The following is a 16,360-nucleotide window of genomic DNA, read 5'->3' on the forward strand; positions in this document are numbered from 1 at the left end:
GCTAATGGGGATCCTAATAAACTAAACTAAACTAAACACTCAGCCGCGCGCACATACCCACTCTCTCTCACATACACACACACACACATTGCAACTTCTAGAAGTGACATATCCCTAGTGTGTGTTAAATGGAAGGTAAATGGAGGAGAATGAATCACAACAGGACAGTCTACAGGGATGCATACTAATCAGTATTTAACCCACGGGGAAACACAGGGCCTAGCTAATGACATCCATCTTGAGGAGGTGTGTGTGTGTGTGTGTGTGTGTGTGTGTGTGTGTGTGTGTGTGTGTGTGTGTGTGTGTGTGTGTGTGTGTGTGTGTGTGTGTGTGTGAGTGTCCTCCGTGGGTGTATGTAGATGGCTGGGTCATGATTTCCACCCCACGCTCTAAGCCAGGTAGACGGCAACATCGCTGTTTTTCTGTACACTTTCTATTTCCTTTACCCCAATGTCTTGACACCAAACAAAGATGTACACCGATAATAATGTGTATAACTTGGCAGAGGTACAGTGTGCGCAGTATGGGGGAGGCTGGGTAGTTCCAATAGAACGCAAGGCCTTTTGGGTTAGAGAGAGAAACTGTCCGGGGTGAAGAGGGAGAAAAAGAGAGTCAAATCAAAATCAAATCAGCGTTTATTGGTCACGTACACAGTTTAGCGGATGTAATAGCGAGTGCAGCAAAATGCTTGTGTTACTGTGTGTGTGTGAGTACATGTGTGCGTGCGTGTGTGTGTGTGAGAGAGAGAGGAGAGAGGGACCTTACTTGCGTTCTAAACCGTAAGCATTTTGGGTACGCGAAAATAGAAAGCTTTATCGCATGTGGAATTTCAAAAATGGTGCATACTTCCAATGCCATTAGTACACAGCATGTAGTACTAGGAAGGGCAGATATCGGCCACAGGGAGAAAAAGAGGTAAAGAGGGAATGAGAGAGGAAAGCAGAGAAGATGTATGTATCATTGTTGACTCAGCAGAAGGAGTCTGGTCAGTGTATGGAGGGATGGTGATTGGTGGATAAGGGGTTGGATAGAGGTATATAGATAAGCTTTATATGGGGCAGAGGTTAGATAGAGTTGGATCGATAAGATTAAGGGTTATATAGATATAGAAAGTGTATAGAGTGTTGTACTGTACCTTTGGGCTGGCCGCGACCCAACGTGACGAACCCAGAAGAGATGAAAGTATGAAGGTCGTGACCCCCACTGCTGCGGATGCTCTCCTTCCCGTATTGGAGACCTGCAAGAGCCAATCACAGAGTCAGAAACCTGGTGTAAACCTATAGGGACATCGAGGAGGAGTCTTCCAAAGACTGCTTACTTGCAAAGTTTCTCTTTTTGATCACCTAAGAACAGCAGACACTTCTGATTACTTTGATTCTCACTATCACTGCTGCTATCAGAACCCCTTGATCATTCTCTCTTTAAACTAGAAAATGGAAGAAAACTAGTCTAAATAAATAAATAAACATGCTAATAAAAATCCATAGGAAAGACCACTGTGAACCCAATCATGCTTCACTTACCAGAGGTTGCCATAGCTGCAGATATCATGTCTTAGGCTTACTGTACGTCTCGCCTGTATTATCCTCCCATTCTATTACCATGGTAATTGTGTTGTGAGCAGTCTCACACACACACACACACACACACACACACACAATATCATACCCGATCCTTCCTGTCTAACCTTTATCATGGTTAGGCCATGTTTCTGACCCTAGATGACAACCTGTGAATCCAAAGGACCTGTTCAAACCCAATCCCAATCCCCTTCTCCTGATTCTTTTCCCAACGTATTAAGGTGAGATAGCGTGAAGCACCGCCACGGAAAAGGCTATGCATTACGAATTGATTGTCCTTGATAAAAGGATACGTGACTTTCACCTCCAATGAGCACCTATGCACCTATGCACCTATGCACCTATGCACCTATGCACCTATGTATGTGTCAGATGTAGGAGATAGAGAGGTACCTTTGACACGTGATAACTTTTGTTGTACCTTCTCGAGTTCCCGGCTCTATATTGCAGAAGAATGTTAATAATCAGATAATTTCATTATGGAATGAGAGGGAGAGATGTGGTGTTGTGTAGCTCGGAGAGACTGGCAAGGTTATTCAACTCCAAGGGCGATTAAGCTTTACCACAGTGAGACAGGCGGGGGTAATTGACATGGTGTAGTGGTTTTACAGCGTTGTCAGCTCCGTATCTACTGTGTAGGGGACATGGTGGCATGCACGTCATCTGTATCGTGTACTGTATGTACTGCTCTCTCTCTCTCTCTCTCTCTCTCTCTCTCTCTCTCTCTCTCAACCTCCCATGCACGGTAAGCGCTCAGCCTTTGTAACAACCAATCTACCAATGCTATACTGTGCAATACTTATTCTTCATGTCAGAATTGTTGATCGCACACGAAACCAACGGGTTAAATACTGTGTTACCTAGAACACAGTAGTGAATGCTTGATGTCATTATGCAAAATAGCTTCTAATTAACAAGAAGTAACTGTACGATGCTACACTTAAAGGTCTTCATAAAAGGAATTACACCCTCGCACCTGCCCCGCCACACACATACCTCTCACATACACACACGACCACGCACGCACGCACGACCACACGCACACACACACACACATGTGCATGAGCACATGCAAGCTCTGACACACAACACGGGTGCACACAGGAGGTGGTTTATACAAACCATGTTGACACAGTCAGCATAGAAATACCCCTCTTTAAATGGAGGAGATGATTACCAAGCCCACAGGGAGGGAGAGCGGGAGGGAGGTCAGTGAGGAGATGTAATAGCCGTGCAGTTTTAGGATTAATTGTTGGAAGATTAGAAAAACTGAAAATGTCGAGACAAAAAAAGTGCAGACTGAATCTGATTATGAAAAGTGCCAATCGGCGAACTATATCTTAATTAAATTAATGAAATCATAGTTTAGTAATCCAGGCAAAACTCATGCATGCTGTGCTGCCAATCTCTCCGAGGCAATAGACACACACAAACACACACATACGCAGAGAGTGAGACTAACACCCATACTCATGCAGAAATACACACAGACTCACAAATACCCAAACACATACATACACACACACACACACACACACACAGCACTAAAGGGCTGTGGGAAATGTCCAAAAGTCATATCAAAACAAGGTTACGTCAAAAGCGAGAAGATGAAATGGTTGTCATTTGTATATAGTCACCATTAGCTGTTTGTGCAACAGAGTCATCATTGGACTTTGAAAGTCAGAGAAACTGTGGTTGTTGTTGAGTCAAAAATAGGACCTCTGACCCTAAGATGTTAGGATCTGGATCCTGGAGTATAAACAGATATACTGCACATTACAATAAACATAACTTCCTCTATTCATTATGGACTTAATTCACTTTTTTTTTTATAGCAACAACCAACATACAGTTACAAAACCTGTGTTTGCAGTGTAATGTAAATGTTTTTCCCCGTGAGAGCTATGTGGGTCCAAAAAGAATGATTCATTCATTTTCTCTCGCTTAGTTTCTTTACTTCAAACCCAGAAGTACGTTTAACGTCAAATCCACTCAAGCCCTCTAAACTGAACAACTGTCAAGGACTTTTCCTTGTTGTGGCTGCAGGGTGTGTGACGTTAACTCTCAGACCTAAAAGCAGGTTTCCAAGCTTACAACTCAAGCAGAGTGGATGACAATGTAAATAGCATGGTATCGTATTCTGCTGTCTGCACAGTTTGCTCCGGGATCTGTTTTTAAAAATGCCCCGGACGGCGGGACAGGTTTTCTAGCAATTTACCAAGGATACCTGTGACATACCCGGCCTGCATTTTTAGGAATGCATCTAAAGCTATGCCACGAAAATCATCTGTTTTTTTGTTTGTTGGCAAAGTGGGTTTTCTTGTTGTGATGTGGAAAACCACGGCATTCCATTTTAGGATCAGAGGAGGATGTCATTTCATCTCTTGGCTCAGTTGGAGAGGGTCCTCTTAGGCTTCTCTAGACCTTTGGCTTTAGCTATACCTGGTTACCGAGGACTCTGGGACATTCTGATTTAAGAGACCTGAGGGGCTCGTCTTGGAAGGCTGCGGCGTGTGGTGTGTGCAGGATTTCTTTCATTTATTCATTTATTTGTGTCTTTCTTTCAATCGCTTTCTTTCTTTCTCTCCGTTCTCCATGTTCTGTCTACTGTGTCATCCCCAGCGGGGACATCTCTCATAGAAAGAAATCCTCTAGTCAGGAGCACAACAGTACGGTATTATACTGGAGTCGCATTTTGCCACACATGAATATGCAATTTCACTGCGAGTGAGTGGTTTCTATCTCTCTCTCTCCCTGTGCTGCTGTACCACCGATCCTGATCCCGTTAGAATGGCAACTCCCAATTTATACCCACACATTACCCATGTAGTCTCTTCTGCCTGTCACTGCCTTTCATGTCCAAGACCACAGGACTTCCTGGTCCACAGTGTAGGGCGAGCTGGGCTGGGAAGGGATAAGCTAGCCTACATGATGAGCTATGTTCACTTGCTAACACTAACAACGATTGTGTGCAGGAAGGCAGGCAGACAGAGACACAACCCGACAGGCAGACAGAAAGGCACAGAGAGAGCGAGATGCTTGACCTCCGCTGAGTATGACTTCCCACAAGGTCATCCAGTTGGGTGGGTGCTTTCCCCCTGTGCCTTGCACGGCTCGGTGGGCATTAGGACCAGATTGATACAGTGAGTCAGACAGACAGACAGGGCCGCTGCCTGGGAGCAGACTGGGGTCGACAGACCGGCGGGGTCGACAGACCGGGGACGACATGGCCCGCCATGCTTTGCAACCTAAATGAGCTGGTTCGAAACCTGACACACTTGTATGTCTAGCCTGCACATCTGTTTGTCTGTCCTGCTGTGTGTCTCTGCGTGTCTTTTGTCCATGCGAGTGGATTTTTAGGTCTTTGTCTGTCTGTCTGTCTGTCTGTCTGTCTGTCTGTCCTCCCTTTCTCTTGTTGTGTTGAGGTACATAAGTATGGGTTTTCGGATACGGCCACAGTCTCTTCCTCTCTGCACTCGTTTTCTGTCTTACTGTGTATCTCTCAAACACCTTTCTCTTTTAGTCTTTCTCTCCCTCTCGCTCAACTCAGACCTGCCTCACACTCACAGTAAACATGAGACAGGTTTGTGGTTGCAGGACTGTATGTCTTCAGAGATCCCAGAACCGAGATGTACACCCCCTGTCAGTGTTGTTCGGTTCCCACTTCCCAGCCGTGTGGTTGAATCCCATTCCCATGCGTGCCGACGCGGTCACGGTCTCGCTGCGGTCTGTGTTTCAGGGTGTCATCCTTGGCTGACTCACCCGCTGAACCACTCAGCATCCACCGTTTCCACCCTGCCACAGACGGCCCGGCCCTGTTCCCTCACCAGCCACAATGATCTACACTAACAGGGCCTCTGTCTGTCTTTCTTCCTTTCTCTACTGTCTCTATCCCTCTCTTCCTCTGTCTACTGTCTCTATCCCTCTCTTTCTCCCTCTACTCTCTCTATCCCTCTATTTCTCCCTCTACTGTCTCTATCCCTCTCTTTCTCCCTCTACTGTCTCTATCCCTCTCTTTCTCCCTCTACTGTCTCTATCCCTCTCTTTCTCCCTCTACTGTCTCTATCCCTCTCTTCCTCTCTCTACTGTCTCTATCCCTCTCTTCCTCTCTCTACTGTCTCTATCCCTCTCTTTCTTTCTCTCTCTCCCTCTTGTTCCCACTCTTGCACAAATCGGATGATTATGGGATGTTAACACAGGAGATTACACCATTGACAGGGAGCGCAGCATGCCGTAGACACACAATGTGTGCACTCGTACACAAAGAATGAGAGACCACTGACACATATAAATTCAGTAACAGTCTCATGCAGGTGATTAAGCAGGTCAAAGTCATGAAGGATAATGATGATGCACCAACACATTCACACACTTCACACAGTATTCTCATACCACTTCACCAAATGTGTCTTTGATGATATGTACTCAAAACAGTAGAATATATGTACCATACTATAAAGGTAACGTACCGTGGTTGGACTTGGACTGGTGGACAGGGGTGTAGTGGTTCTTGGAGGAGGTTTGTTGAGGAGTGTTGTCTTTGGGAGAGCCGTTCATCGCTGCAAAGTTCTCACAGTCGTACTGAGATATGGGAATGGGCCCCTGCTGCCTCAGGATGTCTGCAAGGGCCCTGGGGACACACAGAGAGAGAGCTTTCAATATTTTGGGCACCAACTGTTACTGTTACTACTATTTAGCTAACTTCTCCAAGCAGCTACATTAAACTCCAAGGTGAGTGAGTGTTCTTGGCACTGGAAGGTTACAGAGAACCATTAATAAAAGAGAAGAAACAGACACAGAGTTGTGTTTATGAGAAGCCGTTCTAATTAGGTTGAATGGTAGTGTTTTTCAGGCCGACGCCAGGTGCGTATGGAGGTATGGTACCCTCGGGGACGAGGAGGAGAGGGAAGAGAGGGAATAGAAAAACTCAACAGCCTCATGAAAGAAAATAACAACAATATTCCATTTTTTTCCTGCCAGCACTTGGGAAGAGGAGGAAATCAAATGATGTTTGCATTGCTGCGGTTGCTCCAAGCCTTGTGCATGACAAATATCTCTACAGCATAACCTTTGCTGCTCTATAAATATTGTTCCTGTTTTTTAGTTATTTCACACCTGTGTTTTTCAGTTAGGTACTTTAACATTGGATGTGCTGTTGTGCAGATGTGTTAAGCAATTATTGTTATTATTATTTTGAAATTAAACCTTTACTTAACTTGGCAAGTCAGTTAAGAAAAAATGATTAGTTACAATGACGGCCGACGCTGGGCCGATTGTCTGCCACCCGATGGGACTCCCAATCACAGCCGGATGTGATGCAGCCTGGATTCATACCAGGGACTGCAGAGACGCCTCTTGCACTGAGATGCAGTGCCTCAGACCGCTGCGCCACTCGGGAGCCCATTATAATGATAACTTTGACCTTAACGTGATACATTATTCACTGTCTCAAGCTTAGTCCTGGGTTGAGTCATGCATGTATGAAAGGACCATGCGTCATAGAGGGAGAGTACAATGTTTGTCAGCGGTCGCTCATCGATGTCTTCTCTCCAACATGTGTTGTCCACTCGTCTGTGGTAACTGTAATGTGGCAAAGCCCAAAGGGAGCCGGGAAACAGCCGAGAAGACACACGGAAGCTTACACACATAACTACAAACAGCAACTTGGTGGAAATCTCCAACATAATGCTGATTAACCCTTGTCAGTTCACCACTGCAGGCTGAGAATCCACACACCACCACCACCACCGAGAAAGTCTTGGTATGATAGGTGGTATGGAAGTGGGGGGGGGGGGGGGGCTTGAATAGAAGGTATATTTAAAATGTTGTTGTCTATAACAGTCAACTGATAACAAACTGGTTTGACTTGACAAAGGCCTTGACCTTTTTATTTATTTATTACATTTTACCCCTTTTTCTCCCCAATTTCATGGTATCCTATTGTTTTAGTAGCTACTATCTTGTCTCATTGCTACAACTCCTGTACAGGCTCGGGAGAGACAAAGTTTGAAAGTTATGCGTCCTCCAATTCACAACCCAACCAAGCCGCACTGCTTCTTAACACAGCGCGCATCCAACCCGGAAGCCAGCCGCACCAATGTATCAGAGGAAACACCGTGCACCTGGCAACCTTGGTTAGCATGCACTGCGCCCAGCCCGCCACAGGAGTCGCTGGTGTGCGATGAGACAAGGATATCCCTACCGGCCAAACCCTCCCTGACCAGGACGACGCTAGGCCAATTGTGCGTCGCCCCACGGACCTCCCGGTCGCGGCTTGTTGCAACAGAGGCTGGGCGCGAACCCAGGGTCTCTGGTGGCACAGCTGGCGCTGCAGTACAGCGCCCTTAACCACTGCGCCACCCGGGAGGCCCGGCCTTGACATTTTACGAGTATTTTTACCAGGGAAATGTGCATAGACACATTTCTGTCTGGATTTATCCGTTTCCATTTTAAGGGATCAGTGCTCTCTGTATTATTACATTGGGTTTATGATGCAGAAACCAGATTCATCACAACACCTGCAATGAAACGTGCTCAAAAGATACATCAAATATGCATCAGTAGGATCAGTAGGATCATTCCCTCACCCACACACCTGATTTGCCAGCCAACAAGTCTGCCTATCCAAATCATTTAGATGTTTCGCTTTGAACACCTCTGCTATTTCATGTGTACACTACTGTATTAATGGCATTCTGGCATTTAACCTCAATTCTGTATAATCCAATAGAATATAATTTGGAAAAAAAGATGCACCATTTGAACTATGAGTGGGTGATAGGGTCATTTTTATAAGCAGTGTCAGACTGTATTGGCAGGACATATCTCATTCCAAAATGCAATATATCAATTTTCAGAAATGTTGGTAAATTGACATGAATTAAAAACACATCTTGTGAAAGAGATAGAGCTACTCTTTTTTCATCTTACCAAATCCACCCCTAACATCCAAACTCCAATAGAAAAGTACCCCTATTGGGTTTAATAAAAAGCTACATATAATGAAATATATAAATAGATAACTTTCAACCACATTGTGCCAATATCACATAGCAGATTTATTGTATCCAGAAGGTTAACAGTGTATGCAATGTGTGTTTTCTTTCGGTAATTTAAGCAACTTTTGCAACAATCGCAAATCATTTGTTGTTCAATTATGGATTGGTTGAATGCTTATTGCCTGAGTGACAGAGCTTACTGTTTGCAGCCTCCGTAGGTTTGCAGTGTTTCCCATGGCTGGGGTTCGGATCAAAGAACCCTACAAAGGAGTTCTTTATAGAACGTTTAGGGGTGCCACATATGGAGCAAGCAGAACCAGAGCCATATATAGTGGGGTCTGAAATGATTGACTCTATTGACTCTACAAACATGAGCAATGACTGTTTAAAACAAATATTCAAATACTGAGCTATATTGTGTGCTCAAAATAATTGGGACATTTTAATATTTTATACTAATACAATCCCCCAGAGAAACAGATTTATTTTTGGTCATTTAGATTTAGTATGGGTCAAAATAAAGAAAGTAGTCCAAAATGTAGTATTTGGTCCCATATTCCTAGTATGCAATGACTACATCAAGCTTGTGACTCTACAAAATGTGTTTCCTGTTCGTTTGGGTTGTGTTTCAAACTCTTTAGTGCCCAATAGAAATGAATGGCAATTATTATAAAGGAATGGTAATTAAGTATTATCCGTTATCATAGTAGCATCCACATGAATGTAGAAGTGTTTATAAACATATTATATTCTTATTTACAATAAAAGTGACTCCAAAATGACACAATACATAATTTACAATTAATTTCTATTGGGCACAAATCTAATCTTAAGCACATCTAAATCACATCTAAAGTTAACGTTTGAAAAGTATGAGAACAGCCACAATTCATACACATAGAATGGGACCCATTCATGTCAGATATAACAACTGACACGTGACACCTCACAGTAGGCTGAACTATGACCTCTGACCCTTAATTGCCATGGAGTAATATAGTCAGTCTACTGTACAACTGTTCCAGGTGCGGCTAGTGTTCTTAGTTCAAGGGTTAGACCTCTTGGTATACTGGCTTAGACAACTGGGGGTTGTGGATACGCCCCATATTAGCTCGGCCATGTTATACGGAAAATTGAAGATTTCAATTGACAGATTGACAATCCATAATATATTTTATACTGCATGCGAACATGATTTCATTACACAATAATATGTTTAACGACATTGACATTTTTGTCTCAAGACATTATAGACCAGATCACGTTGCGGCACACATACGAGCGGGCTTTGCACCCAAGCAGGCGTTCATTAATTCAGTCATTCTGACTTACCTATGGATATTCATTTCCTGAGGTGGCTCTGTGGCTTTGTCGTAGGCAACTTTAGCCGAAACTCCCACCACTAAAATAAATGCTATGATCCCACAGGTGATGTACACCGCAGTGTTCGTCTGGTCCATGCTCGGGTCAAAAGGCTGTCCCGTCGAGGCTGGCGACGGGGGGGGCGTTTTCACCCAGTCCGGCGTGTTATAGTTTTTACAACTTGACTGATCCACTCGTTTTTCTTTTTCCTGGCAGCAGAACCGCAGGAAGCAGGACCCGCAGCAGTAGCGGTGAACCGTGTTGTTACAAGCAAACTCTCTATCAAATTGTCCGCTCACGTCGTAGTAACCCGTGCACATATCGTAGTCCTTGGTCGTGTTCTTCTGCGGCGCAGCGGTGGGGACCGCCGCGGTGATGTTGGCTTCTTTTGCCTTGGGAGTCCTCTTGGTCTCCGTCTTCACTTTCTTGCCTCCCGTGGCGGCGCAGAAAACGCTCAGGGGATCCAAGTATATGAGGAGCAGCAAAAGGTGCCGTATCCCCATGGTGTGTCTAACCTGTCAATTCACTTCTGACGCGACGCTTGTGTTCTTTTCTGACTTGGTACTTATAGTGAATGTGATAGGGCTCTTAGTCTGTCAAGGCTGTCGCAACCCTGGCATCCGCCACTCGCGTTGGTCCCCTCAGTATCGATACTGTTACCATTCTGGGTAGAAGAGTGAGTTAAGTGTATCATTAATAGCAGAGCTTCTGCAACCCATTGCGCTCTGATAGGAAAGTCGAGAACCGGTGACTCTGTGCTTTCCGCCGGGTTGGAGGTTCTGAAATCGGCCGGGTGTCGCTGTCCAATGTCCTGATTTCTATGGCGCGCCTTAGGTCGAGCTGTCTTTAAACAGTAGGGTTTGTGCGCACATCTTGCTGTGGTGAAAGTTGCGCTGTAGAGGAAACAAGCAAAACGCTTAATTAGCCATTATCCGCACGTCAAGGGTGGCGCATTAAGTCTATCAACTATTCAGCCACGCGATGGAAAACACTAATTTATTCCGATAAACGTTTTTTTTTGTCACAACCTTTCGTGAAGTATTTGACATTCCGGGCTTCTGGGCTTATCATATTGGCTGCATGCAGTCAATACGTGCTTGTTTAAATCCCTTTCAATGCACATACGTTGCAACTGGAATTATCCAAATGCCAAATTTCCATAACCAATATGTACAAAACTGTTTTAATTGCAGCCAAATATTTGTTTTTACTCAGTAAAATATCGCCAACGAATAGCCTATTTCAATATATTAGACTGCTTAAAAGTAAGGTATTTCATTTTACCTTACAGGGAAAAGCACAGCACAACGCAATGTAATCTAGATATCTGCATATGAAGCTGAGGCACAAGCAATAGGTCAAAGTGAAAGTTTTGGTGATAAAACCTACCTCTTTCAAGATTGCCGTTGACTTGCTTGCTCTCTGTCTGGCGCGGAGAGAGTGAATAGAATATCAGAGCTCAGCAAGAGACCACTTTCCACTTCTCCCCTCCCTCCTCGTCTCTCTTTTTTTCTCCTCCCTCCCTTCCTTCGTCTCCCTCTCAAGGCGTCCACATCCATAGGTTCGGTTTGCTTCTAGCAGAACTCAGCTAGGCGAAGCAACCATCTGTGCTCTCATACTCCCTAAAGACCTTTGCTTGAAAAACGAGAAATAAGCGGCAATATTACTGTGACTAGCTACCATAGTCACAACATAGCCAGAAACACGGGATAAATATTTTAATTGAGATGTCAGCGTTATTTTATTCTAATTAATTTTGGAGTAGAATTTCCTTTTAATAAGTCACCAGAACTGACCTTCTCACAGTCATTCATAATAGATTCTGTGAGTTTTGCCTATTAGTGACACACTGAGAAACACACACACACTGTCTTACGTGTTGTGTGTGTGTGTGTGTGTCAGAGAGAGAGAGAGAGATCCTCACATGCCTGCAACAGTTGACTGATCACAAAGCCAGCAAGCAGTTGCTTAGTAACCACTTTTTACTATTGCCATCCATCCTTGTTGTGATGAAAAATGTAAACCTCCCGATAGTAAAGAGCTCCTCTGGACTAGAGGGATGGATGTGCTCTGAGACATATGCACGGTCTCAGATGCAAACTGCACTGTACTGTATATCTATTTTATACATATAGTAAACAGCACAGACTGCTGCTAGAGCACAATGAGGTAATTGAATAGGCAAGCTGCTTTAACACCCCTCTGAAAGCACATGTTTCATGAATGGGCTATGTTTTCTCATTTCTTATTAATTAGCTTTTATTTTACCAGGTAAGTTGACTAAGACAGAGCACATTCTCATTTACAACAAAGATCTTGGGGAAGATTTGTAGGGAACTGGAGAGGTTTGTCGAATGAGCCACTTGGAAACTGGTGAGAATGAAAAGCACAACTAAACCACATGTAAAGATAAGAAGTTAAATCAAATCTGAATTGGCTTCAGTGCTCATGTAGTTTGAGGGGTGAATATGGCACATAGGGATGTGTGAAACTTACTTCTGACCTGCCATTTACACTATAAAAGTGGCACTCGTTTAGCCACGCTTGCCTTGCCCTCATGTGGGTGCTAACAAGCTAGCAAGCAAGCTTCTAAAGTGAAGGGCTTCCGATGTTTCAATGTCGCTTCCTAGTGTAAATGGCCTGTCAGCCTGAAGTATCGTGCACCAGCAAAAAGCTAGTAAGATGCTTCAGGAGGGTGGTCAAGTGTGCTAGCAAGGCAGAGGTCCTGAGTTCGAGCCTTGGTGTGAACCGAATCAGGAGAAAGTGGTACTTGCTAAGCAAGCACTGTCATGTTCTTTACACTCACATCTGTGTGCTGCTGTAAAGATCTGTTTTCTAAAGATTACAGTGAAATACACCTCTCCCAGCTAGCACATTTGGTTCCTTGGAAGTTGTGGGAATGTACGTTTTTGGTTTCCATTTTGTTCTGGGAACGAAGCCATAAGTTTCCAAACCCCCAAAAATGTTTTTTTTTTTTTTAAACATTCTGAAAATGGAAATGAACATTCACCTGTTCTGGGAATGTACATTTTTAGGTTGCAGGGAGGTTCTGAGAACGTTTTACTATGGTTCCCTGACATGTTATTTTCAATCATACAAAGCTGTTAATTTTAGTCTATTTAAACAGACCACATTTCAATGGAAACAAGCACTCATTAAGATCAGTTGTTGCCAATTAGTGGGCGTGACCAACACACCTGAACATACTTAACAAGAGAGAGCGAATTTTGTTGATGCTGCAAAAAAAAATTCTATAACATTCTTAGAAAAATCTTTCAACTTTACAAATGTTTTCTTGTGTTTTTATGGAAAGTTTTCCTGAGAACATTGCTTTAAATAGAACCATGAGGAAACCTGTAGGAAATCTTATGCTGAACTACTGAAATTTCTCCGTAAGAAACATACGGCCCTCAGAACGTTATGGGCTAGCTGGTTATCCTGCACAATTCCCAGAATGTTGTGGGGAGGTTGTTTGCAAAATACCGATAGGACAACCGACACACTCAACCAGCTCTAAGAAACATAAGGTTCTCAGAACCTTATATGCTAGCTGGGCTTTCAGTTGTATCTTACCAGTTCCTGCAATAAACTTGATTGAGGGACCCAGTTTCAGCTGGGTTGGCTTAAATGTAACAGCAACTTTCCATGTGGGTGGTAAGAGATAGGGATTGATAGCGGTGGGTTTTGGGTAAAGTTTTAGTCATTTGTCATCCTCTTTTGTGTCAGTTTATTCCCTGAGCAGAACATTCAGGGATCACCTCTTCTATTCTATTCTCACAATCATCCTCTCAATGCTCTCACTTTCAGAGGACTGTACAATCCAACCCAATCCATTTCCAAACGGCTTTTAAATATATCCCAGAAACATAATCCTTATCTCTCCCCACTCTGAGGCAATGGAGAATACATTACTAGTAAATACAGACATATCTGTGATTGAGGCTTCATCTTCTGCTCAGATATGTTTTCCCTGTACAAGTCTGCAGTTACAGTGCTGACAAAGCAATGAAGCGCAGCCCCATCTGAGATCCAGAGAACCCCCTCTTCCATTCCTACTGTTCCATGTCGAGCAATCCTTTATGCCTGCCATCACTCTCCTGCCATTACTACAACCCATTTTCTTTTGAAAACGCTGGTTCCCAAATTACGGTAAGAGCCCAGGCTGGTACAACTGAGGGCTTTTAAGAGGAACTGTCTGCTTGAATGTGGCTGTGTGTGTAACCGCCGCGTCCTGCTGGAGAAAGTGCTTTGTCAAGGGCTTCAGATAATGCTCCAGTTGTGCCCTCTGGGCGCTAGGCAGAGAAAGGAACTGTTGGGGCTATGGGGTCGGAGAGTGGTTGCTTGGACAGAGTATTAAAACACACACAAAGTGGTATATCTATGCAGGACTCCTTCTTTATTCTCACATAAAGCAGGAGACCTGCGTTTCTACAGCGATTGTGATTTTATTGTATCGGCAGGTTAATGACGTTGGCAAACGTACAATTAAACTGCTTGTCAAGCCGTTAGCTTTGATTTTCAGTACAATAGAATGTGATGATATAATACCCAGCTAGCACATAATGTTCTGAGAACCAAATGATAGCTTGGTGAGAGAATGGTTGTCCTACAGTTACTTTGCATACAACCTTCCCACAACATTCTAGGAATGGTTCAGGATACCCAGCTAGCGCATAACGTTCTGACAACCATATGTTTCTTAGGTGGTGAATTCAGTACTTGGTTCACGGTTCTATTTAAAGTGATGTTGTCAGAACATTTGAGAAAACTTTCCATAAAAACCACAAGAAAACATTAGTAACGTTCAAAGAATGTTCTAACAATGTAATTTAAAAACATATACATTCTGTTCTCATCGTCAACAAAACTCTCTCTATCCTCTATCTTGTTAAGTGTGTTCAGGTGATTTGGCCGTGCCCACTAATTGGCCACACCTGATCTTAATGAGTGCTTGTTTCTTTAGAAATGGGGTCTGGTTGAAAAGACTAAAATAAACAGCTTAAAAAAACTTTAAGCTCAATCCTGGTGGGGCAGTGAAATATTATAGGTCCCAATCTCACTGATACCGTGCAACAATAAAATGTGTTTGCATGATTAATGCCTAGGGAAATGAATTGCCATGTGACCTATCTGTGCTTGGTGTTCAAAACAGTTAACCCAAACTAAGCTAACAGTGTTATTAAACGTCTTCTTGAAACGTTTTCTTAGAACGTTATTTACCTAAAAAATAACCTGTCATTGCCGTTCTCGGAACGCTAATAAAACCTCCCAGTAAAACTTTCTCAGAACCTTTCTCTGGAACCTAAAAATGTACATTCCCAGAACAGGCTAAATTTTCACTTCCGTTCTCAGAACATTTAAAAAAAATCATCTGTTTTCCCAGTCAGGAAACATATGGCTTCGTTCCCACAACTTCCAAGGAACCAAACGTGTTAGCTGGGTATTGACAGTAAATCAATAATGGATCGCATTTGGAGTACATGGCACTTTTTCAATTGCTATAAGCACTTTTCGTGTAAGGTTGAGAGTGAGTGTGTGGGTGTGTGTGTGAGACTATTCCAAGGGGGAACGCATGCCCGCTGTCTGTCCTTTCCCAGGTGTTATCTGGCTAACTGGCTACAGCTGTAACCACTTACATTTCATTTACACCCTCTGTGCACCTGATAAATATTTGGATATACAGTACCAGTCAAAAGTTTGGAAACATCAACTCATTCTAGAGGTTTTCTAAACATTTGTGCATTGAAGAATAATAGTCAAGACATCAAAACTATGAAATGACACACATGGAATCATATAGTAACCAGAAAAATGTTAAACAAATCAAAATATATGTTATATTTTACATTCTTCAAAGTATCACACTCTTGGCATTCTCTCAACCAGCTTCATGAGGAATGCTTTTCCAACCGTCTTGAAGGAGTTCCCACATATCCTGAGCACTTGCTGGTTGCTTTTCCTTCACTCTGCGGTCCAACTCATCCCAAACCATCTCAAATGGGTTGAGGTTGGGGGATTGTGGAGGCCAGGTAATCTGATGAAGCACTCCATCACTCTCCTTTTTGGTCAAATTGCCCTTACACAGCCTGGAGGTGTGTTGGGTCATTGTCCTGTTGAAAAAAAAATGATGGTCCCACTAAGCGCAAACCACATGGGATGGCTGAATGGTGTGGTAGCCATGCTGGTTAAGTGTGTCTTGAATTCTAAATAAATCCCTGACATTGTCAGCAGCAAAGCACCCCCACCATCACACCTCCTCCTCCATGCTTCACGATGGGAACCAACAAATGCGGAGATCATCCATTCATCTGCTCTGCATCTCACAAAGACACAGCGGGTAGAAGCAAAAATCTTGAATTTGGACTTGTCAGACCAAAGGACAGATTTCCACCGGTCTAATGTCCATTGCTCGTGTTTCTT

At 43.5% G+C, this 16,360-nt stretch overlaps 1 protein-coding gene across 6 annotated transcripts in view; it reads right to left on the reverse strand.

Annotated features, from left to right (window-relative positions):
* Positions 1–11,426, reverse strand: part of LOC110498897 (protein shisa-6) — a 65,040-nt gene extending 53,614 nt beyond the window's left edge. For all 6 annotated transcript variants that reach the window (XM_021575595.2, XM_021575589.2, XM_021575588.2 and 3 more), the window contains exons 1-4: positions 11,330–11,426; positions 9,911–10,833; positions 6,050–6,210; positions 1,136–1,237 (exon numbers count right to left, since the gene is read on the reverse strand). In XM_021575595.2, coding sequence (XP_021431270.1) covers positions 1,136–1,237; positions 6,050–6,210; positions 9,911–10,443 — 796 coding nt within the window. In that variant the 5' untranslated portion in view covers positions 10,444–10,833; positions 11,330–11,426. The remainder of the gene's footprint in view (positions 1–1,135; positions 1,238–6,049; positions 6,211–9,910; positions 10,834–11,329) is intronic.
* Positions 11,427–16,360: the final 4,934 nt, after the last annotated feature.

Source organism: Oncorhynchus mykiss, chromosome 20, assembly GCF_013265735.2.
Source record: "Oncorhynchus mykiss isolate Arlee chromosome 20, USDA_OmykA_1.1, whole genome shotgun sequence".
Classification (NCBI taxonomy): Eukaryota; Metazoa; Chordata; class Actinopteri; order Salmoniformes; family Salmonidae; genus Oncorhynchus; species Oncorhynchus mykiss.